The following is a 24,889-nucleotide window of genomic DNA, read 5'->3' on the forward strand; positions in this document are numbered from 1 at the left end:
GCCGCGGCCCCGCCCCTCGGGCGCGGCCCCGCCCCCACCTCGCTTGCTCAGGCACAGCAGCTTCGGGTCCCACTGGCTCTCCCTGGCGAGGACGGCGCGGCGCAGCTGGAAGCCCATGTAGTCCAGCAGCCTCTTCCGGGCCAGGAACGTCTCCCGCTCGGCCGGCGTCAGCGTGTGGAAGGGGCAGTGGGCGATCTTCCGGTCCTGCAGCACCTCCGGGTCACTGCTCCGGCCTGGACAGCCCGCCCCGCCCCCGGGGGGCCAGACCCCACGCCCCGCCCCGCAGGGACACTGCGCGGGAGCACGTCTCCGCTCTGCGACCTGACCCCCGAGGGCGCACGGACAGCTAGCGCGCAGAGGCCAGGCCTCCTCCGGGCCAGGGGCCGTCTGGCCAGGCGCAAGGGCCTTGGCCCAGCTTTGCCCTAAAGGCGCTAAAGGCCCAGCCCCTCCCCTCCACCAACGGGAGGCTCCGAGCCGCACCTGGAAAAATCTGAAATACCCGTAGTCGACGGCTGTGCCCACAGCCACCTTGTCCCCCTGCATGAGCGTCACGGGTTTCAGGATGTCCGCGCCATAACTGATGAGCCTGTCAATCTGGAGAGGAGAGCTGTGTCAGATGCCTGCGGATGCCCCAGCCACCAGGAGGTGGGAAGGGCTCCCCCCCATGTCCTCCCTGCTGTGTCTGGCTGCCCAAGGCTTACAGGCCCTTCCACCAACCTCACTGGACGGCAGGAGGGCAGCCTGAGGTCAGGGACCCCAAAAGGAGAGCGGGCGCTGCCCAGTCGGGCTGTTGTCACCTGTGCTTCCCAGCTAGGCCACCCCCCCAAGGTGTGCAGAGGAAGACAAACAAGATGGACATGCAGCTTCTCGGAAAGAAGTCAGGGTGAGCGTCAGCACAGCCAGGGTGAGTGGCATCACAGCGATCGGCGTCTGGGGGGTGACCCTGCCCCCACGCACGGGGCGCCTTCGTGTCTGCGTGCCCCAGGCTGCCATGATCGAGGGCCACACCGGGCCATCTTGCCCTCGTCCTGTCCCCACACGTCTGCACGTGTGTGTCCGTGTGTGGGGGCTGCATGTGCACGCAGCACAGCGAGGTCTCTGGCCTCACGGATTCCATTCACAGCAAATGTCAACAAACAGTCCCCCCCACCCCCGACCCCACCATTTGACAACCCCGACGATGGGGTCCAGTTCTACAAAGCAGCTGTGTGCGTTCAGTCTTAGCCCGTAAGGTCGACAAAGCTAGAGCCACAGGCTCAGGGCAGCCCGAGGAAACAGATGGAGCCAGGCTGTCACCTGCAGGACACTCGCCGCACTTGCTAGCCCAGCACAGGGCGCCCTCAGCGAGGGTTCCCGCTCCCTCGGTACCTGTTACACCCTCCTCATCCTCCACCAGCACGGAGACCCAGGCGGCAGGGCACAGAACCGGGCGCGCGGGCAAACGCCACCAACACCGGCAGCCAGCGAGGTCTGACCGGGCCTAGCTCACGGGTGCGTGTGGCGGGGGGGCGGGTTCCTCATGGTGATGGCTATGCCGGGCCCACAGCAAGCAAAGGGCCGGTTTTCCCACACCCTGGGAAGGCCCCCTCCCCTCTTGGTCTCGGCCCAGCAGCCAGAGGCACCACTGAGGTTCCGGGAGGGCCCGGACTGTCCCACGGAGCCACATCAAAGGAAAGGACGATGCAGAAAAGCCGTGGGTACTGAACAGCAGTTCTTTAAATTCCTGGCTTCATCTACAACGCTCTTAGAAGGAGACGTGGGGCAAAAGCCTCACCACACGGGACTTGGCAGTGACTTCTCGTGCATGGCGCCAGAGGCACAGGCCAGAAAAGGAAACTAGACAAATTGGACTTCATGAAAATTAAAAACTTTTCTGCATCCAAGGACCCTATCAACAGAGTAAAAAGGCAACCCACAGATGAGAGAAAATATTTTAAATCATATATCTGATAAGTGATTAAGATCCAGAATATAGAGAGCAATCTTAAATCTCAACAACAAAAAAAACCTCAATTTTTAAAATGGGCCAATGACTTGAATAGACGTTTCTCCAGAGAAGATGCACGAATGGTCAACGAGCCCATGAAAAAATGCCGAATATTACCCACCACATTAAGACCACACTGGAAACCAGCTCACTCCTGTCAGGACGGCCGCTAGGCAAAAAACCCAGAAAATAACAGTGTTGGCGAGGATGTGAAGAAACGGGGACCCTCGGGCACCGCTGGCGGGAGCGTAAGACGGTGCGGCCACGGGGGACCCGCGAAGGTTAAAACTGGAAGGGCCACGCGGTCCAGCGATCCCGCGTCTGGGTACGCGCCCGGGAGGAGAGAGCGGGGTCTCCAGGAGGGCCTCGCACCCCGATGTTCACAGCGCATCCGTCGCAGCAGCCAACAGGTGGAGCACCCCGAGTGTCCACCAGCGGGCGGATGGCGGACAGAACGTGGCGCATCCACACAACGGAATGTCATTCCGCCTCAAAATGAAAAACCATCCGACGCCTGCCGCAGCAGGGATGGGCCTCGAGGACACGACGCTGAGGGAAAGAAGTCGCGGGACAAGCACGGACCCCACGCATGCGAGGCCCCCGGGGAGACAGAGGCAGACGGGTGGGCGCCGGGGCTGAGGTGTGGGCGGTTGTCGTATTCAGTGGGGACAGGGTGTCAGTTTCGCGAGATGAATAGCGTCCTGGGGGTGACAGCGGAGACATCTGCACGACGCCGCGAATGGGCTTGATGCCGCTGAGCTTAGAAAGGGTTCAGGTGGTGACCTTTAGGTCGTTTGGCACAATGATTTTTTTAAAAAAAAAACAGGTACAGTATGACCTCATTTTGGCAACAACAAAACAAAATCAACCGTCTCCGAACACCCCGATCACCGCTCGTAGCAAGCTGTCGCCGAAGGCGCGCTCCCGCCCTGGCCAGGGGCCGAAGCAGAGCTCCCAGAAGTGGACAGGAGACCCCGCGGAAAGCCCCCTCTGACGTCAGAACCAGGCGAGGTGCCACCCCCGAAAGGGAACCCCCCACGGCCGTGAGGAAAGAGGAAACGGGCCACACTTGCTGGAAAAGGAGGGAAAACGCCCGTTCTGCAGACAGCGCGCCCCTCCCCGCCAGGGGTCGGCGGGCGAGTGTGCGCGCAGCGGGCGTGAGCCTGGCGTCCGGCAGCTACACGTCCGCTCCCCAGACTCCCGAACCCCCGGGACGGCCCTGGGCGGGGGCGCGAGGACAAGCGGCCACGCGTGTGCCCCGGGGATGGGGACGGCTCTTTCACTGCTGCGGGGCCACCACTTGTGTAACTGGTTCGTGGTGGACGGATAATGAAAGTCCGTCCAGCGTGGCGATGGCGTGGTGCGGCTCGTCTGCTCGGAAGTCTCTATGAGAACCACATACGCTATCGTGAGATACATCGCTTTTCACTGAACACGCCCGAGCTGGGGTCAGCGGGTGCGGGCAGTGTCTCCACCTCGGGCCACGTCCGCTTCGCGTCGATCGGTGACGGACTGTCACAGTGTCTGCTTCTCAGTGGGCTGAGGGTGGACACAGCCCAGCAAGGGCAGCTCCAGCCTGGCCCAGGACACAGCACCCCGGTCCCAGCCCGGCAGGTCCGCTGACTGGGATCTCTGGCCAACACCACTTAATATAGAAACGTCTAGAAGTCTGCAACCAGACCAAAGCCACAGACTGCCTTTCCTGAGACAAACCAGGGGGCTTTTGTCTGGCCTGTTGAGTGGCTTTGCCTCTTCACATTTTTTATGCCTGTAAATTTTTAAAAGCAAAACCTTTCATCTTTTCTCAAGTATTTGGAACATCAAGGCTGGGGAATACAGCATGACACCATGCAAAGCTCCCCCGCCAGGAACAAGGGCCGGATGGAGGGTCCAAGGCACACCCACAGACGCCTCCAGGGCCAGCAACCTCCACCCGGCACCCCAAGGCCCCAGCCCGTCGTCGCCAGGGTCCTCCAGCCCAGCCTCCCAAGATCCCCCACCCCCTCACCAGGGCTTGTCCCCTCCAGCCCCCTCCGGCCCAGCCCCTCACCAAGGCCAGCTTGCTCTCTATGCTCCTGTGGTGCTCGTAGGCCAGGTCGCAGGCCACGCACAGGGCGCTGCCCAAGCCCTTGGTCAGGAGCAGGTTGGGGTTGGCGCCGTGGGACAGAAGCTCCTTCACTATCTGGACAGAGACAGGCTTGTCAGCGTCCACCGGGTCCCCTCCCCTCCCTCTTCGAGGAACTCCCCGGAGCGAGGCCACTGGTGCACTGAGCACGGCGGTGGCCGCGCCTGGGGCCGAAGCCACCACCTGAGACTCTCATGGCTCCCTCCCAGGTTCCACTGCTGCCTGGGCCAGGGGACAAGGCTGGGGCGTGGGACATGTGGCAGTTCCTCAGGGAGGGCTGGCATCCCTCCCGGTGGCCTGGGCCGGCACTTCCTCTGTGGCCTCTCCAGTTACTCCAGAGTGACCTTGGCCCCAGTCCTGTTGCCCATCCCAGGGCGGAGCTGAGCCCGCAGCACGGGTCCGGTGCGCGTCCTGTCGGCCCGCATCCGGGGGCCGGTCTGCCTCTGCCCTCTGGGCACCTGGGCCTGTGATCACCTGACCAGACACGGAGCGGCCCGGTCTCACCTGTCCCCTGCTGTGTCCTCCGCCACCAGCCCAGGTGCCACCCAGGAAGCCAGGAGCGACAGCAGCTGCGGCTGGATTCGGACACTAGCATCGGGCTCTCCGAGGAGCCCCACCCCGTCAGAGTGAAGCTCTCGGCCAGCCAGGCACGGGGCAGGTGCCCACACAGCCTGCTGGGCGACGGGCTCCGCACAGGAGTGGAAGGAGGCAGAGGAGACGGGGCCCCTGCGGAAGCGCCACGGAAGCCCCGCTTGCACCAACAGTGCCCTCAGCCTCTGCTCCGATGCCCCCTGACCAGAAAGGCCCACCTGGCTGCCCTGCCGAAGCAGCCCGCCCTCATCATGCTCTCCCTCGTCAGTCTGTATTTCCTGACAATGTGTCCCATACTGGCTTATGGTCTGTCTCCCCCAGTGGAGGACCCTGGATGGCAGAGGCTGCTTTATTCAACACCTAGTGTCTAAAAGGGGGCCCGTCTGGCATACAGTAGATGCTCCAAGACAACAGGTAAATGCAAGGACGAAGAGGTAGACGGAATATGCATGGACGGATGAATTGTAGGTGGGTGGATAGAGGGACAGATGGGTGGATGGGAGGAAGGATGGATAGAAGGAAGGATGGATGGATGGATGGATGGACAGATGGACGATGGACGGACGGACGGACGCAGGATTGGATGGATAGAATGACGGGATGGATGGATGGATGGATGGATGGATGGACGATGGACGATGGACTTTTGATGGGACGGATGGGATGGACAGACAGATGATGGACAGATGTATTTGGATGGATGGATGAGTGGGTGGGTAAGTTGGTAGATGGTGGGCGCAGAATGGATAAACACGTCCCTTGGCAGCAGCGGGAGGTGGGCACCGGCCCCTGCACCTGAGGAGTCCCTGCCTGGGGCTTGCAGGGCTGTGACTGTGCCGCACGCGGGGGCGCACGCCCACACGCCCCGCTGGGCCCTCGCTGCTCATTCCCCCTCCTCTCAACACCCTCTTTTCCGGGGAGCTCCATCCTCTCCAGGGGCTTCACACTGCCACCCGCAACAGCAAACCCCGGCCACTGACCGGGGAGGGGGCTCTGGGGGGGAGCTCACAGGTGTGCCGTCCGGGGGCACAGCACTCACTCACCAGGTCGTTCCCGCTGATGATGGACAGGGACAGCGGGGAGTGGCCGCTCCACAGCAGGCTGGTGTCCGCTCTGTGGGAGAGGAGGAGCCGGACGATGTCCCGGGCGCACTGGGCGGGAGAGAGGCAGAAGGACCGCGGGCTGGCGAGGCTGACTCCCAGGAGCACCGGGCGCAGGTGATGAACTCGGACGCCATTAGGTTGGTGTGGTCGCCCAGTGCTCTTTCCGCCACCCCGGCGCCCTGGCTGGCACAGAGTGTTCTGGAAGCTGATGAACGAGTGGTGGGTGGGTAGGTGGTCCTCAGACTGAGGCGTTTTCTAAACATTCGTCATTTCCCACGGAAAGTAGGAGGGACGAGGGAGGCGCCGATTGATTTAAGGCTCGTTGTCCAGACGGCGAGGGAGAATCAGGACCATGTGACTCAGCACAGCACAGCTGGGCACAGGGCGGGTATGACCTGTGGACATCCTGCCCCGGGGCTCGGGAACCCTACAGCGGGCGTCCCCAGGCCCCGGGCCGCGGACCAGTACCAGTCCTGGCCCATTAGGAACTGGGCCACACGGCAGGAGGTGAGCGGCGGGCAAAGGAGCGAAGCTCCATCTGCATTTGCGGCCGCTCCCAGCGCCGGCATCACCGCCTCAGCTCCGCCTCAGATCCTCAGGCCTTAGATGCTCGCAGGAGCCCCAGTCCCTGGTGCCAAGGTTGGGGCCACTGCCCTACAGAACACAGCATGTGAAGGAAGCGTGGCTAGGCCTAAAGGAGCAAGTCTCGCCTACACGCCCTCCCCGCCCTTCTCCCAAGGACCCTTGTCCCCACCCTCTCCCCAGATGCAGGGGCCGCCCCTTGGTGGCTTCCGTCCCCACCACGACCCTGCTCCAGCCCGGCTCTGACGCCAAGTGCTCTGCTGAAACCCCTCCCTCCTTCCACCCGAGTCGTGGGTAACGTGGGCTGGCTGGGCCACCCTCCAGGCCTCCCGGCCGGGGCCAAAGCCATGCCAGCTGGGTGTGCTGAGGGGCTCCTGGGAAAGCTCCTGCCTCTCCCCCACCCCCGACCCCGCTGGAATGCAGATGCAATGGCTGGACTGCTGCAGCCTGTCTGTCAGCGCTGGACTCGACACTGGCCATCTGTCCTTGGCTTCACGATGACGTCACCTCTAGTGTCTCTTAGCTTCGCTTCCCCATAGCTTTCCAAGTCCGGCGCCCAACGAAGGACACAGGTGTGTGAGACGGAAAGCTCCACGTTAGAGCCAGGCCTCGCACTCCCCGGCCCGGCCTTGGCCGGCCTGCCTCTCGGGGCCTCGCTGTCCCGTTGCCGGCGCAGGCTCACGGTTCCCCTCAGAAGGTTCTGGTCAGGGCGGCAGCCCAGGCCCAAGGAGGTTTAGACAAGAGGGTGACCCCGCCTCCCTGGGGCAGGACACAAGATCATCACCTGTGCAGTGGCACGCCACCTGAGCCACAGCCCCGTGAGGCTGGCTGTTATTGTCACTTCACGGGAGGGTAAACTGAGGCTTGGTTTACTATGCGCTCAGCGGTATACTGGCCTGGGCTGCATGGGCCACTACACCATAAAGCCAAGGCCGGTCCCCAGCTCCGCAACGGCCGCCCTGGCCGCTGGCCGTCCTCTTGCCAGGAGCTAAGCCCGAGGCTGACGCGGGCAGCGCTGAACGCCGGAGGGCCGGGGGCCACAGCCCAGGGCTCTGCAGGACGGTGACAGCCCAGGCCAGCACGCCCAAATGTGTACGACCAGGTCCCATACTGAGAAAGTGACCCACGTGTATGCAGGCCCACGTGAACACGCGTCCCTAAAACGCACTGGCACACGCTGCGACACATGGCCCCGTGCAACGCCTCTGACAGTTCTGTTCTGTTTTGGCCTAGTGAGTTCTGTTCCTGCGGGTGTCACTACCCCATCCGTTCTAGGCAGGGTGGCCTCGGCGGACACCTGAGCCCAGCCCGGTCCCTGCTAGGGCTGTCGACTCACGGCCTTGCCCCCAGCACACCAGACACACAACATGCACACAACGTGCACATGCACCCCCCAAACACACCCACGTACGCACACTCGCATGCACACGCATGCACACATGTGGTGACTGATTGTACAAGCTCACACACAGACATGCTCGCACACACAGGTCCATGCACACACATGCACAACACACACGCATGCACAGTCCTGTACACACACTCATGTGTGCACACCCAAGGCACACACATGCACAGTCCTGTACACACACTCATGTGTGCACACCCAAGGCACACACATGCACATCGCTCCCGTCCAGCCCAGGAGGCCCAGGCTCACCTTGTAGTTGTCCTCCCGCTCACAAGCCACATGCAGAGCCGTCCGGCCCCCCTCCTTGGGGACAGACGTGTGGTCACTGTAGTAGATTCTGGGCGGGCCTGCCTCGTTATTGAGCTTCAGGCTTGAAGGCAACAGGTCTAGCTGTGTGCAGACAAAGGAGTCAGGTCCTGGTCCCCAAGCCCCTCCCCCCAAGCGCCCAGAGGCCCGCCACCTGCCCAGCCAGGCTGCGCCCTAAGCCCCCGCAGGGGCGAGTTCACACACGGCGTGTGCACGGAGGAGCGTGTGGCCTTCCTTCCTGGACGGTGGGTCTGCAGCAGCACCCAGCGCATCGTCCGAGTGGGCCCCGAGCCGCCCAGCACCCACGAGGGCCCCAGTCTCCCTCGCACGGGTGAGTGTGCACATGTTGCCACGGATCCAGGCTGGTTTGGGGCACCAGATCGACCTCATTAGGGACAGGTGACATAAAAGCGAGATTGTGAACTGGACGGCGCTGCCTACGGAATGCCACGGGGCCCCAGTGCCCGCCCTCCTGAGTGGCAGATGGAGCACCTTGCCCAGTCTGTGCACGTCGTCCTGGTCAGCTGCTCTGGCATCTACGTCCGTGACAGCGTGGAGCAGCAGCTCTGTGATCTTGACACCTGCCTCCCCGGGCAGGGCAGCTGCAATGTGGAGGGGGGTCAGGGACCCCCGCTACAGAGGAAGCGCAGGCGGGGGTGAGCGCAGCGCCCGGTGAGCAACCCCCCAGTGCGAGGGCCTGTGCAGTCGGGGTTCCCCCACCTGGCTGGGGTTCCCACAGCCCCGCTGTGACATGCAGGACAACAAGGTGCCCATGAGGACCGCGAGCAGGTCCCAACTCATAAGGCGCTTCTGTCTGCCAAGGCCGCGGACAGCAGCACAGGCCCTGGTGGACCAGCTTCATTTTAAGCCGACTGTCCCTATCTTCCCCTAGGAAAGCCCCTGTCCTCACTGCCAGGACACTGTCCACCTGCCACCGCACAGAGAGATGGCCAGGCAGCTCCTGACACCAGCCTCTGCCCCGGGCCTGTCCTCCTCCACCCCCGGCAGCCCTCTGGCCATCGCTGAGTCTCTGGAGGACTGTCTCCGGACGATGCTCCGTCAGCACCGGCCACACGGAGACGGTCGGGGGGACCTGGCCCTGGAGGACACAGAGCCACCTCGGTGAGAGGCCCCAACCAGGAGCACACAGTGCGCCTCGGGCCAAGCTGGAGGACCCTCAAGGCAGGAGCCCCGGAAACAGGAGAGGCCCTCAGAGAAGGGCTGGAGGGACTCCCAGAAACCACTGGCATCGGCCCACCGTGCTGGGGCGATGGGCAGCCTCCCGGCACCTGCGGAATGCTAGCTACTCCGCACCTCACTGAAGCAGAACTCCCATTTGAAAGATGAAAGCAAACAATAGATTCTTAATTAGAGGCAGATGGGTGGATGGGTGGGTGGATGAGTGATGATGGTGATGGATGGGTAAGGATGGGTGGATGGGTGGATGGGTGATGGGTGGGTGGATGAGTGGATGGATGGGTGGGGTGGATGGGTGATAGGCAAGGTGGGTGATGGGTGGGGTGGATGGGTGGGGTGGATGGGTGGATAATGGGTCGACGAAGGACAAACGCTGACGACGCCTGCGTATGGACCGCTGGACGGACGCAAGGAATCGACGAAGTGGACGGACGCTGCGCGGACGGACGGACGGCGCGCGACGGGGCGCGATCAAGACGGGGCGGATCGACCGCGCGACGGACGGCGAAGTGACGTACCACGGGCGATACGGTATGGGACTTATTGACGATCGGGCAAGTGATTAAAAAGGACGGGCGGCGATCGAGCGGACGGGGCGGACGGACGGGGCGGGGCGGCGGATCCTGGACGGGCGCGGATCGCTGACGGGGCGACGGGCGGCGTTGACGGCGGATCGACGAAGCTGGACGGACCTGCCTGCGGGGCGGACGGAAGGCGTAAAGCGGACGATGGACGGGCGTGCTGGACGGCGGACGACGGGCGGTGACTTGACGCAAGTTGCGACGGACGGACGGGCGGCGGATCGGGGCGGACGGGGCGGACGCGACGACGGAAGGGCGCGGACGCTGCGCGGATCGATAAAGCGGACGGACGCGCTGCGCGGGGCGAGCGGGCGGACGATGTGCGACGGACGGGCGGCGGCGCGGACGGGTAAGGGGCGGACGGCGGACGAACGGACGGGCAAGGACGGGGCGACGGATCAGCGCGACTTGACGCAACGGCGGGCAAGGACGGTAAATGGCGATCGACGGGCGACGGATGGGTGGGTGGGGTGGTGGGTGGATGATGGATGGATGATGGTGGGTGGAGGGGTGGATGATGGGCGGTGGGTGATGTATGGTGGATGATGGGTGATGATGGGTGGGTGGGTGGGTGGATGGATGGATGGATGGATGATGAGGTAGCAAGAGGTGGATGATGGGCGGGTGGGTGGATGGAAGAGCGATGTTTGTGCTGAGTTTAAAGGCTGTAGACTTAGTTACAAAGATGGAGTCTAATCAGTAAACTGAAGAAGTTATTGTGATCCTGGGTCTCACAAAAACTCTACTTTCCTGCACCACTCGACCTCATACTCACAAGAGAAGGGAACAGAGACCCGCCTGCCACCAAGGGTGGGCTGAAGCCAGAAACACCGCCAGAGTCTGCAGCGTCGACACCCTATGACCACGACACAGAGCCTCCTGACCACGGGGGCAGGGCTCAGGCAGACGGGGACAGCAGGAGGGCACCGGCACGTTCCAGGCCGGACCTCCCATCTCGCACCACGAATGGCCCGCTGCAGCCTGCCGCCCCGCCCGACTCCCTGCACGGGGCCCTGCCTGGGGCCCTACCTCGGGGGGGAGCTGCACGTCGGTCCTGGCACCCTTCTCCAGCAGCAGCTTCACCCCGTCCACGTCCCCCGCCTTCACGGCGAAGAACAGCACCTGCATGGGGACGCGGCACAGGTTGGGGTCCGCGCCTCGATGCAGCAGCAGGTTGATGGTCCGCCACCTGTTTCTGCTCCTACAAGGATCAGATGGTGCGGTCACAGGCTGGAGAGGCACAGACGGCTGCCTGGACCGCGCCCAGCTGGACCGGTGCTCCCCCGTGCAAGATGCTCCGGGGCACTGACCTCAGCTCCTGCCTCCTCAGGACCTCCGGCCCCTTCCTGCCAACAGGGTGGCCTGTCCATCACCAAAACACCCCAAGCTGGCCGGCCCAGCTAAGCGCAGCCCTGCTGGGGCCCTGCCTGGCTCAGCCCTGCGGTCACGAGCCTCATCGAGGTTGCTCCTGAGATAGGGTGTGGGGCGTGGACCAGCCCTCCCTCCTGGGGTGGCTGTGAGGTGATGACGTAGAGCACCTAGCATGCGGAGGGCACCAGGTTGTACCACACACAGCAGATATGCACACACGTACACACACACCCAGACATGCACACATACACACACATACAGATACACAATCACACACAACAGATATGCACACACAGACACAATATAGACAATAAAACACACACACCCAGACATGCACACATACACAAGATAGTTAATAATCACACACATGAATCGGCATATGCATACAGATACATAATATACAGAGATACACAATCATTATCAGCCAACAGATATGCACACACATGCACAGACACACAGACATGCACACACACACCCAGACATGCAAGGCTACACCCACGCGAACTAGATATGTACTACTAATTTCATGTACTCCAGACATGCACATGTACACACACACCCCTCAGACATGCACATTACCCACATATACACCCAGACATGCATATCACATATTGCCACAGACACAGATACACAATTTGCCACAATTCAGGCATGTAATAATACATCCAGACACAAAGATACACAATCAATTCAGACATGTACACGATACAATAAAGATACACAATCACACACACACCTGCATGTACACATACACACACATACAGATACACAAAGATACACAACATATCAAGGACACAATAATCTTCAGACATGCACACACATACACACACACGCCAGAAATATACACATATCCACACACATCCACAAAGATACAATCACACACCAGACGTGCACACACACACCCCAGACATGCACACATACACACATACACAATGATAAAACATATCACACACAACTGATATGCACACATACATAAACTCACACTACACACTAGACAGTCACACACCACACAGCAGACATGCACACACACATACACATACTCACCGCACATAGCAGGCGTGCACACGTGTACACATATATACACAACACACCACACACAGCAGGCATGCAGAGGCCCACATGCACACACATGGGCACACACGCTGTCACAGACACAGTCACACACACCTCTTGCAAGGCGCACAGAGGTGGCTCGGGGGGCGGTTCCGCTGTGCCGAGACCTACGCCAGGCCCCCTAGCAGGGAGCAGGTCAGGGAGGGCAGCGGCCACGATGAGGATGGCTGAGGGTGCGGGGCAGGTGGCCGGGGGCCCAGTCCCCGGACCCCGCTGCAGCACAGAACCGGGCGGGGCGGGCAGGACGCGGTGGCGAGGCCGGGTCCGCAGAACATGCTCTAGGACCCCTTCCCACTCCAAAACTCTTTGAGGACCCCACAGAGCGTTTGCTTCCGTGGGTTCTATCCATTTGTGCACCGTATCATAAATGAAAACTGAGCCTTTTTCAAAATACTTATACATTTACAAAGTAGAGGTAACAAACCCATTGCATGTTAACATAAAATGTTTTTATGAAGAATGTGTACCTGGCTGCACCGGAACCCCACACCGTGAAGGACCAACCCCGAGAGGGCCTGTGACATCACGACCTGGTCATGTGGACGGACGACCTCACCGAGACCGTCCCAAGGGTGACACGTGGCGTAGACAGTACGTGGTGGATACAAATGCTCCAAAACCCTAGTTTCCCCTCGAAGGCTGGGACGTCGTCCCTGGCCACACACACTGTCGGCTGCCCCTTAAAGCGAGAGGCTGGCTGTGCTCGGATGAGCGAGTGACCACCGCGTGCCAGCGGGCCGTTCCTTCTGTTCACACTGGCCCACAGGGAGAGGATGCCGACGCCGTGTGCGGCTCGAGCCATCGGAGGAGTGCGCCCCCCACGAAGCCTCCCACTGCGGTCTGTGGGGGCGAGCGTGCGCATGCGTGAGCGGCCGTGAGTCCCCACCGCCCATGTGCCAGTCCGGGGCACAGTCTGGACTCTCCCCTGCCCGTCCCTCACATGCCGGAGCCAGGCCCCGGCACGGGGCTGGCAGACGAGGCCACCCCGAGACCCCACAGAGACGAGGCAGGGAAGGGCCGACTGCAGCTCTGGAACGCCCTCCCGGGGGGCGGATGGGCGATGCCGACCACCTACTCGATCATGGACAGCGCCATCTGCCTCATGGTCCCCTTGTCGGAGCTGGTGTCGCCAAAGGCGGGGCCCTGGAGCATGCTGTGGGTCCTCGCACTCTTCTCCAGCAGGTCCCGGGACAGGGCGATGGAGAAGCTGAGCATCGACACGTCGGACTCGAAGTTCGTCTCGTTGCTGCACAGCGTGCACTTGTCCACATTCCCCGACACGTCGTCCAGCCCCTTCTCCGCCTTGTCCAGGTCGCCGAGGCTGCCCCTCGGCGACGTGGGCTTCTGGAGGCTGGCCCTCGGGTTGACGGACTCTTGGCTGCCGGCGGCAGCGGGCAGCGGCCTCAGCTCCTGGTTGACTCGGGCGTGCGCCAATTCGAAGAAGATGGAGTCTGATTTGTAGAATGAGAGGAAACGGTTTCGAGTCCCTGAGAGCTTGGGGACTTCCTTTGGAAAGTACCAAAAAAAAAAAAAAATACCATTACAAGGAAAAAGAAATTAGAGTGACAACCACCAAACAAATTAGAGCAACGAGCCCGCCAAACGCCTTCCTCAGCAAGGACCAGCGCGCGGCCGAGGGCGGCCTTCGGGGCACGTGGCTAACAACACCCCGGGCCTTCCCAGACCCCAAGCAGAAACCCAAGCCACGCAGTGGCCGCCACACACGCGGACCCCGCGGACCCCGCTGCCAGCACAGGACGGGGCAGCGCGAGTGCTGGGCACGTGCAAGCGTGAGGACTCCAGAGAAAGAGTCCTCACTGGCCACACACGAGGCGACACACCGAGGGCGCCCAGTGTACGCAGAGTGCACTGTTAGCGGTAACTGCACCTGCTACGTTCCCTCCGTGCCTCCTAGAGACACTGAGGTCACAGGCGGGGCTCCCGTGGGCTGCCGTGGGGCCCTGCCCTGTCTCCAGCTTGGTCCCACGGCCTCCCTTCCCCAGTGCGGCCCCTGGGCCGGTGTCAGTGTGACCAGCTGGCTGCACCCTGGGCCCTGCCCCAGGCCCACCAGGGCGGAGATGCTGGGTGGGCCAGCTCCACTTCTGGGACTGACATTTCAGTAAAGGGCCAATGGCAAATGGTTAAGGTTTTGCGGGCCCAGGATCCTCCATCCTGGACACCTCCAGCCCCACGACACGAACCAGCCACAGGGGGTACAAAAGGGGGGGCCGCTCCACACGGCTTTGCATGGACGGCCCGCTCCGGGCGCCCCACACGCCCTACGGGCCCTGTCCCCGTGGGGAGGAGAGACGGCCAGCTTCTCCCAGGCACGGACCCGGGCGTCAGGTCTCGGCCGCGTCTTCGTCAGTCACTGACCACTGCGGAGGTCTGGAGGCCTGAACCGCGGCGCGTCAGGGCTCGGGCGAAGGGGAAGCGAGGAGGCCCCCGGGCCTGACGGGCAGGGGCCACGGCGGCCCTCGCGGGACGGAAGCCACGGGCCAGCTCCCAGGGCCACGGCACCGCCTGCACACAGGGCCAGCCCTCCACGGGCTCCTCCCGCCACACGCTCAGGCTTGGGGCCTCCAGGGTCCCAGCCAGGAGCTGAACTTGAGAAACGGAGACAGACAGAGTGAGGACCTGAGGGGCCGGCCGCGGGGGCCGCCCTGGGCGGGGGGACAGGACGGGTCAGCACGAAAGCCTTTTCTCAGGACAGATATTCCAGAGACCGGACTCCGGGAGGAGCTGAGAGGGGACCAGGGACTTTTCCAGGTTGACATCACTGGCCACGCCACACAGGAAGGCCACCAGGCCACTGTCGGAGGAAGCCGCTGGCCCCTCCAAAGGCTTTCGCGGGGCCGTCGGCCTCGGGCCTGGCCAAGCCTCGCGTGGCTGGCAGTCAGGGTCCAGGGTCTGCTGCCCAGAGCTGAAGGCTCCCCCTGCGGGGGCGGCCCCCTGCCCGCTGAGACGCGGACGCCACGGTTGCCCCGCACTGCAGAGGGCTGGCCCTGCGCTGTGACTTGTCCTCGGGCCTGGACTGGAATGGGGGCGGGAGCATAGGACGGTGCCGCGGCCGAGCAGGGGACAGTTTGGAGGTTCCTCAACAGATGGGACAGAGGATGAACGTGTGACCCACAATCCCACTTCTGGGGACAGCCACATGCCACTCGACAGGGACATGTCCTGAGAAACGTGTCATCGGGCTACCTCATCGTGTGCGAACACCACAGTGGCACTCGCACCTCGCACAGACCTTGGTGGCACGGCCCCCTGCCCGCCTGGACACACACACACCATCCCAGCAGACGCCAGCCTGTGATGACACCCAGGACTAGAAGCCGGGCTTCGAGTCGGTGCTTGCCCAAGACGGGCAGTGTTGGGCCTCCCCCACGGCACCCCCTTTCCAGGGGACCTCCGGAGGGCTCTCGGGGCCCAAACCGCTGTGCAGGTGGCTCCCGAAGACACGGGACCCTCGGTGTCCCAGCAACGAGCTCAGAGCACCTCAGTGCACGTGTGGCTCTGTTCCCGCCTTGCAGCCATGTCAGCCCCTCAGAACCTGGCCCTGCAGGGCGGGGGCTGGGGGCAGCTAGGCAGCGGGACGGAGGGGTGGGCAGTGGCGACACGGTGGCGGCGGGGGCCACGGCTGACCTGGGGCTGGGGCGCCGTCCGCTCGGCGACGTTGAGCTTGAAGGCGCTGGTCGGGTAGTGGAGGAGGAAGCACATGCTGAGTGGGGTGAGGCCCTCGTCCGTGCACTGGTTCACGTCGGCCCCGCTGTCCAGCAGCAGGTTGACGATGTTGGTGTGGCAGTGGACCTGCGGGGACAAGGCCAGACTCAGGAAGATGGCCGGTGCCCTCAGCAAGAGTCAGCACCGGCATGGAATTCAGAGACGGTGACACGAGCTCCTGCTTGTCTTGGCAAAGGGACATCAAACATGTGACCAAAGCCAAGACGACCAACGCGCCTCCACCTGACTTCTCGGCTTGACCCTTACGGCCCACTTAGGGGCTGGCAGGACAGTGGCCTCACGCGGGGGAGAGGGCAGGGCCCCCACGCACTTGGGGCTCCGACACCCGGGGCCCTCGACGCGCAGTGCTCCTGCCCATCACACCGGGGAGGGGCTCACGGCGGCTGCGGCCAGCACACTGTAGCCCCGCGCGTCGGCCACGTTGGGGCTGGCGAGGTCGTCCCTGAGCACGCTGTGCACCCAGTCGTAGTTCCCCTCCTTGGCCTTCAGGATCAGCTCCCGTGAAAGCCGCTCTTTGGGGCCGCGGCACCCGAAGCCGCGCCGGCTGCCCTCCAGGATGGCGCCCATCTTCCAGCTGGAGTGTGCCTTCTTGTTCCTGGTGACACAGGGTGCCTCTGTGGTGTCAGAGGGTTGGGGACCGCCCCCGGCCCCGTCCCCACACTCCCCCTCCTGGTCCCCAGTGCCCTGCACGGCCTCTTCCATCCCCTCCCCGAGCCCTGGGGGCTGCTCTGCCGGCGGCAGTGGTCAGCGTGCAGCGGTGGGACATGCCACCCGCAGGCGAAGAGGCTCAGCGCCTGCCCCGGGCGGGAATGGCTGCGGGAGACCCCGTGTGCCCCGAACTGATCCGGTCCCTCGTGCCTGCTGCACAAGGGGCCGTGCCTTCCCGGCCAGGCACGCACACGGGCCTGGCACTCGGCACCCAGCGCCCGCATTCACTCTCATTCACTCTCCTGCGTGAGCAGAGAACGTGCGAGTCCCGTGGCCCGTTCACCACGCACACCAAAGCCTCCCGTGTGCACACAGCTGTCATCGCAGTCAAGAAAATACAGTTCTGTGGTAGCTTCTGTACCAACAGCCATCAGTGATGGCAGGCTCGGCTGATGCTTGCATGACATGTGGATTGATGGACCGATAGACGGATGGACAGATGGACAGATGGACAGGTAGATAGATCACTGATGAGTGGATGGATGGATGGATGGGTGGATGGATAAATGGGTGGATAGAAAGACGGATAGATGGATGAACTGAATGAATGAATGGATGGGCCCATGGGTGGATGGTTGGATGGGTAGATGGGTTATGAACTGAGGGTAGACGAAAGGAACGGCTTTGATGGGTAAGTGGGGTGGTATGGTATTTGGATGGGTAAGTGGGTGGGTAGGATGGATGGATGCATAAATAGCCACTTGTGCCCATAAAACATGCATAAAATATAAACATAAAATAGTTGACTAATATCTTAAGACAAAGTTTAAGAAAGGGTTTAAAATATTCTTGAAAATTTTAACTTAAAAAAATCAGTTTTCCTAAACATAAAATAGTTGACTAATATCTTAAGACAAAGTTTAAGAAAGGGTTTAAAATATTCTTGAAAATTTTAACTTAAAAAAATCAGTTTTCCCTTGGAGGCTGCCTGCGTCCCCAGGGCTGCGGGCGTGGAGACCAGCTGAGCATTCGTCCAGCCATGTCTGGAGAAGCCAGAGGCCTCTCAGCTGCAGCCACTCCTGCCCTGCTCTCCCGTGGCTCTCTGGCCAAACATGTATGAAGACGTCACGGTGGTGACAGTCCCTCTCTCAGTGTGGATCCCGTGCACAGGGACAGGACCCTGTGGGCCAGGGTCACCGGCTCCGACCTGCACAGACGGACACGCCGGGTCCCAGAGCCAGGTGGGAATAGAGCCCTGTGGGCTTCGGAGTTCAGCAGACTCCACACCACGCCCCCGACCCCCGCCGCCCCAGGCCCGCCCCGGGTCCTGGCTCACCGAGCACCTGCTGCGCACCCCTTCCCCAGGGCTGGCCAGCGGGACCCTGGGACCCCACACCCCGCCTGGCTCCCTGCAGCCCTCCCGCACTCGGGGCCCATGTCCCAGCCCTCCCTCTCCATCATGGGGGGGTGGGGGGTGGCATCCATTCAGCTGAAAAGAGGAGCCCATTTACGTTAACCTAACGAACACCCAGGGCCACTGAGCCAGGCGCCCGACTGTCCGCGGCGGAGCGGTGCCCGAGCCCGCCTCGCCCACTACCTGAACTTGTAAGTCTGCTTCTGGATTTTGACCAGTAACGGGGTCTCGTTCTTGATGAACCAGGGTTCTCCGTCCTCCACGAACGGAGGGATGTCCTGCCGGAAGATCCAGGCGTCCAGGTCCTCACGGAGCGAGCGGGTCATGGGCAGGTGGGCGTTGTCGGTGGAGTAGATGTACATTTCGGGGGGCGTGGTCAGGCTGTCGTCCAGCAGGAACCGCTTGTAGTCGTAGAAGAAGGGGTCCTGCTCCTCGAGCAGGTCCCACCGCATGGTCTCGTCGTCCGACAGGCCGATCCTCGCGGCAGAGCGCACCAGGAAGCCCGCGAACTCGGGGTAGCTGCGCAGGGAGAAGCTGCCGGGAATGTCCATGCACAGCCTGACCAGGTGCTGTCGGAACCACAGCCCCACGTCCTGGCAGCCGTCGGGGTAGGTCTGGACGCCCGGGCCGAAGCGCTCGTCCGCCTTGTACAGGCCCTGCGGGACAGGCCAGGGTGCGGAGCGGGGGCTCAGCCGGCGGCTGGCTTCGCGACCACCGGACCCTTAAACCCAGAAGCCACACCCCTACGCAGCGTGCTCATTCGCGGCCACTCACTGGGGTTCGGTATGGCCCCGGCACGGGGACCACATGCAGGTGTGTAGCTAGGGACGTGTCGCTGAAGGGGTCCCAGGGGCCGGGACGGTCGGGGCGGCCTTTCTCAGCAGGTGGGACTGACTGGGGTCTCGAGGTGGACCAACCTTGAGGGATGCCATGAGGGGCTCATTTCAGGGAACCTCCTGCAGCTCTGACATTGGGGCCCAGCCCAGGTACCCCGCAGTGCGTGGGGTGGAGGCATCAGACACATCGCAGCAGGTGTGACTGAGAAGCAGCAGGAGGAACTGACCCTTGCTGCCCATGAACCCAGCAGAATGCAGCCTTTCTGGATGCTTCTACCAGGTGTGGAGAGGGACGCTCCAGGAGGGCTGGAGGAGGCACAGTGAGCGGCAATGCCACCCTTGGGACAAGGGGACTCAGGACAGGGAGCCCAAGGATAGGCCCAGATCCCCAGGGGACTAATCTTTCCTGCCACGGCCTTGAAGGACACCTGGGGGTCCTGGGAGGGCCGAGGACGCTGCCTGGGCCTCACGGGAGGGACAGACATGCCCCTCCCCGAGCCGCGTCCTCATCCTGGCCGGTCGGTGGTCCCATGTCAGGTCCCTGTCGTCCAGCGCACTGTCTCAGTGTCTCTGGCCGTGGTCTCAGGGAAGGGTGCCCACTTGGATATGAGGCTCACGATGCCCCGCCACCTGTGAGAAGCTCCCGGACTAGAACAGGCAGCGGAAGGCAAAGGGACCGAGAAACACGAGCTGAGGGTGACTTCATTCTGAAGGGGCTGGCATAGGGGTGCAGGCTATTTCTGGAAGAATCTGCAGAATGGCAATGGGGCCCAAAGTGCCACCAGAGTCTGTGAAAGTAGACAGATGGGGCCGGAGGGAGGGTGAGGCCCGGAGGGGGGGAGCAGGTGGCACAGTGAGGTGCTCTGGCGAGTCACTGAGCAGGTATAAGCCACAGATCGGTGGGCCCAGAAGACTGGGGGTGGGGCAGGGGAGGGGGCTGCGGGGAGGCAGGCCACGGGAGGCACCAGCCGCCCATCACAGAGTCCGAGGGGCTCGTAGCCCCGAGCCGGGGGCTCCGGGTTTGGGATCCGGTGTGAGGAAGAGCCTGCCCTCAAAGCTGGACGCACAGCCACGGTCACACAGCAGCCGTCACCGGCCGGCACACAAGGAGGGCGTGTCCACAGGATGCAGCCTACCGCGGGCTTTACATGTTCTGTTTTTGATACTTGTTTACTTTTTGAGCAAACAATCTCCCTCCTGGAAAAGCATCCCAAAGGTCGCCAGCCACACACAGCGGGTTTCACGAGCAAGGCTGTGACTGAGGCACTGCAGGGACGCTGTCCCGTGTCACCATCCTTCCCGAGGGGCGGGTCGCTGCGGGTCGCTGCGGGGGCTGAGTGTGCATACGCTCCAAGTTTGTAAATGTGGAGATAACACTGTGAGTCATCGGCAGTGACGAGGGAGGAATCGGGTGAAAAGGACTGAAGCTGAGGCTCCCCCTGCAGTGTGTCTGGGGGGGACGGGGGGGGCGCACGGGAAAGATCCTTGCTTCATGTGAGACACAGAAATTAACTCAAAACGAATCGCGCGCCTAAATTCATAAAACATAGGAGGAAACACAGATGAAAATCTTTGAAACCTTGGATTAAGCAAAGATTTCTTCAATAGGGCACAATAAAGCAAGAACTAGGAAAGTGAAATCGGTAAGTAGGACCTTGTCGCAATTTTTTTAAAATCTGCCATAAGATGCTGTTAAGAAAATGAAAAGCGAGCCACTCTTGGGAGGAAATGCTTGGAAATCATGTAACTGATACCCCCTGTGTCCGGAACGGGTACTAAGAACTCTGTAATAAGAGCCCCAACAACCCGATGAAAACGACGAGCACATCACGACAGGGACACACAGACGGCCAATTAGGACGTGAAAAGATGTTCAGCACCCTTAGTCACTGGGTCATTGGGGTGTTGCTAATTCAAACCATAACAAGATACAAGACGCCCATAAGAATGGCTAGATTTTTTAAAACCGACAACACCAAGTACTGACAAAGATATGGAGAAACTGTAAATTTCATATAGTGATGGTTAAAATGGACAACGGCACAGACACTTTAAAAAAACACAGCAGATTCTCATAAAACTTACCACACACTTAACATGTGATTGCTACCCACTCATAGTATTTATCTAAGTGAAAACACAGACTCGTGTCCACCTCAAGACTCGTCATCAAAAGCTCTTAGCAGTTTTATTCATAATCAAAAACTCGAAAGAACTCCAATGTGCAGCTATTGGTGAATCAATAAAAAAAAGTCTCAAAGCCATGTGATGGAATACGACTCCGTAATATAAAGAAACAAACCACAGAAATATATAAAACGTGCATGAATCTCAAAAGAATCCTGTCCTAAGCCAAAGAAACCGAACATTGAATGCTAAATGCCATACGATTCCACTTATGTGAAATTACGACGAAGGAGAATCTGATCATGAGAAACAGACTGGTGGTGTCAAGGGCCGGAGGGCGGAGTGGAGCTGGAGCAGAGAGTCTGGAGGATCGGTGTTTACGCACGTGCGCACACACGCACGCACACACAACTACACACGTGAACCTCCCATGCCTTTTGTTAAGTGAAAGACACTACCTCACAGGCTTATGCATCGTGTGATGTCATGGACATGGCGTTCTCCCAAAGGCAGAATCACGGGCAGAAAGGAGTCGGTCGAGGGCAGGGGGTGGGAGGAGAGACCAGCCACGAGGTGGCACACGGAACGCCGGGGGCCGGAGCCGCGCTGTGTCTTCACGTGGCAGGGCTTATACGACTCTGTGCTTTCAAAGCCGTCAGGACTGTGTACGAACGTGGGCGGATTTCACGGTAAATTGAACCGTAATAAAACGAGAAGGGAAAAGGTATCTGTATCTGCAAAACCAGGAATGTTCTCTGAGGGGAAAAAAAGGCACGTTTCAAAACAATACACACAGAATGATCCACTTCACGTATGGAAAAGCAAATATTCAGGTGCGTTTGCTGTTCAGTCAAAATATGTACACGACCTGCTGGTCCCCGTCCCTGCTCTGGGGTGGAATAATAAAGAGGCTTTCGATTTCTTCTCTTTACGTTTTCACCGTCACGTACGTTATTACTGGTACTATTACAATCATTAAAAATAAGCAGCAAACTTCCGCAGAACCTAGATAATCGTTTTCGCCCAGCGGACGGCACGCATGGCAGCCCCGGCCCCTCACCTGGAAGAGCCTCGCCTTCATGTACATGGTGCCATAGCCTTCTCGGTGGCTGAGGTAGAACATGCCAGTGAAGCTGGAGCCGTCCGGCCACATGTAGGTGCCCACGCCGTGGCGGTGGTCCCGGTAGAACTGCCCGTGGTAGGACTGCAGGCAGAGATGCTGTGACGGGGGTGCCGCCGGAGAAGCTGCCCCGCAGCCCGGGAACCTTACAGGACACGCTCCCAGCTGAGCCGCCACGCCAGCCAGCAATGAATGGGTCTGACATGGGTCACGCCCCGCTAGTCGGCAGTGCGGGCACTGGGCGGGCAGAGGGGCACCGGGCTGGGGACCGCCCATCCTCGCCTACATTTGTACTGTTGTGGGGAGTATCAGAGTCTCCCTGACTAAAAAATATCCTACGTTGCAAACCGTTTATGCAGGGCTGTGGGGGGATCCCTCACCCCAGCAGTGGGGTGACCGTCTCTGTGCTCCCCTCCACCCCACAACCCCCATCTTCCTGCTGGCCTCCGGTGGAGCGCAGCCCGGGGACCCAGAGCTCCCTGCCAGGCTTCCCCTCAGCCCCCCACCCCCGTCTTCCTTCTGGGGAGAGCCTGGTGCCCAAACCTCCCACCACTGCGAGGGTAGTCTGGCCCCGGGACACCCCCATGCTGGGCGAAGAGAAGCTAGCCGAGGACTACAGAAACAAACGCTGGACAAGGGTCACTGATGTCCTGCATTTGGTGACAAGCAGCACGAGCTCAGGTCCTGCCTTTCCAGCCTCTGTCCTGGCCACGTGAGGTCCGTGGGCTCCTCAGAGCTAAGGGCACGTTCCAGGCATTTCTCGGGTAGGAAAGACATTGGCCCTGCAGCCCTCCTGCTGACAGACCTGCCAGCTCATGGCGCACCCCTCGGAGGAGAGGCATGCACCCGGGGGACGACTCCTGCCGCTGGCCGCGCCCTGGGGGTGACCGAGGAGGTGGCATGTGCCTCTTACCTCGCCCGTAGGCCACGAAAATTCGCCATATCCCAGCTTCATGTCCAGCCCGAACTGCCCTCTGTAGACGCAGCCGTCCTGCCACTCCTGCACGCCCTGGACGAGCTGGACGTAGGCCTCCTTCAGGTCCAGCTCCCTTCGGGAGCCCTCGGACTCCTGCTCCTCCTCCTCCTCCTGCTCCTCCTCCTGCTCCTGCTCCTCCTCCTCCTCCTCGGGGGCCTCTGGGGCTTCTGGGGCGTCCCTGGGGGAGGCAGTGGGGGTGAGAACCGCACCGGCTGCAGTCATCAGAGCGACTGTGTGCTGAGAAGCACCCACCGCCTCATTTCATCCTCCCAGCACCCCCTGGGGCAGGTGCTGCTGCCCTCCCCCTCTCCAGAAAGGGAAACTGAGGCAGAGGGGTGCGTGACTGCCCAGGGTCACACAGGAAGCAGAAAGCACAGTAAGCGTGTGGCCCGGTGTCCGTCTGTCACGGGCAATGGCTGTGGTACCCCTGGAAGCAGACGGTCGCCCCACTCGAGCTGGTTGCTGGGCGAGCCTCGTCTCCCTCACCTGCCCCCCCACCCCGAGCGCCCCCTGCAGGTCTTTTCTCTCGTGAGCCAGCCGCACCGTGCCGCACCGTGCAGAGCAGACTGGGAGGCAGACACCGGGCAGACGTGTGGACGGATGAACGTCTGACCGGGGAGAGGGGGCTCCGGACGGAGGGTCGACCTGAGCGGCCTGAGTGGCGGTGAGTGGACTCGCAGGGGATGGAAGGGTGCGGAAGAGGCGGGTGCTGGGTGAGGGGCAGGGAGCACGGGCCAGGGAGGGCTCGCTCCTTCCCTGTTCCTGCATTAAAGGGGACACGCCCCTGCCCTGTCACACACACCCCCTACTCTAAAGGCCTCCCTTGGGGTACTGCGTCCGGGTCTCTCTGCCTAGGCCTGTGCCGCTGGCCGGCCACACACCGTGTGGGAACCCGCACGCTCTGAGCCTCCTCCAGCAGACGGCCCTCAAACGCCAGCCGCAAGCCACAGACACCAAAGCAAGCACCTGCCCAGCGAAGGGGGATTCGGCTGCTGCAAACGCAACCACCTCTGTCTGCCGCGCCGTTGATGCCTCCAGGAAGAAGCCAGGAAGGACAGACGCCGCATGCAACCATGAAGTGCGGGGCTCTGACTTGGTTTGTTTTTGGTTTTCTGGTGGGTTTTTAATTTTTTTGCTTACCTGTGGGTATGGTTTGAATTGTGCCATCCCCCCCCTCAAAAAAAATTCATGTGTGGGAGTCCTACCCACCCCCCAGAACCACACAATGTGACTTCATTGGAGATGGGACCCTTACAGAAGTGATCGAGTTAAAGTGAGGTCGCTCGGGTGGGCCCGAAGCCAGTGACTGCAGTCCCCTTTTTTTAAGGGGGAAGTTTGGGCACAGAAATGCACAGAGATGATGTGCAGACACAGAGAGGAGACGGCCGTCTGCACGCCTGGGGACGGGCCTGGGACACGTCCCACCGTGGCCTCAGAGGGACAGCCCTGGCCACACCTCGGTCTCCGGCTTCCCGCCTCCAGAACTGAAAACAGTGCATTTCTGCCACGAAAGCCGCCCAGTCGGGAACTTCGCCACAGCCCTAGCAAACTCACACATCAGTAGTTTCTCATTTTTCTGCATGAAGCACATATTACTGTTAATAAAAATGTGGGGGAAGGATAACTGACAGCGAGAACAGAAGAAATGAAAAGTATT

The 24,889-nt window shown here is 61.2% G+C and overlaps 1 protein-coding gene across 1 annotated transcript in view; it reads right to left on the reverse strand.

Annotated features, from left to right (window-relative positions):
- The window catches only part of ANKMY1 (ankyrin repeat and MYND domain containing 1), a 32,720-nt gene that overhangs the window by 6,091 nt on the left and 1,740 nt on the right, over nucleotides 1-24,889 (reverse strand). The window contains exons 3-15 of the mRNA XM_039860883.1: nucleotides 23,170-23,410; nucleotides 22,197-22,340; nucleotides 18,357-18,829; nucleotides 16,490-16,706; nucleotides 16,013-16,177; nucleotides 13,443-13,873; nucleotides 10,913-11,084; nucleotides 8,598-8,738; nucleotides 8,049-8,189; nucleotides 5,747-5,854; nucleotides 4,038-4,169; nucleotides 481-594; nucleotides 39-204 (exon numbers count right to left, since the gene is read on the reverse strand). Coding sequence (XP_039716817.1) covers nucleotides 39-204; nucleotides 481-594; nucleotides 4,038-4,169; nucleotides 5,747-5,854; nucleotides 8,049-8,189; nucleotides 8,598-8,738; nucleotides 10,913-11,084; nucleotides 13,443-13,873; nucleotides 16,013-16,177; nucleotides 16,490-16,706; nucleotides 18,357-18,829; nucleotides 22,197-22,340; nucleotides 23,170-23,410 — 2,645 coding nt within the window. The remainder of the gene's footprint in view (nucleotides 1-38; nucleotides 205-480; nucleotides 595-4,037; nucleotides 4,170-5,746; nucleotides 5,855-8,048; nucleotides 8,190-8,597; nucleotides 8,739-10,912; nucleotides 11,085-13,442; nucleotides 13,874-16,012; nucleotides 16,178-16,489; nucleotides 16,707-18,356; nucleotides 18,830-22,196; nucleotides 22,341-23,169; nucleotides 23,411-24,889) is intronic.

This window comes from Pteropus medius, unplaced genomic scaffold (genome assembly GCF_902729225.1).
Source record: "Pteropus medius unplaced genomic scaffold, Ma_sr-lr_union100, whole genome shotgun sequence".
NCBI lineage: Eukaryota > Metazoa > Chordata > Mammalia > Chiroptera > Pteropodidae > Pteropus > Pteropus medius.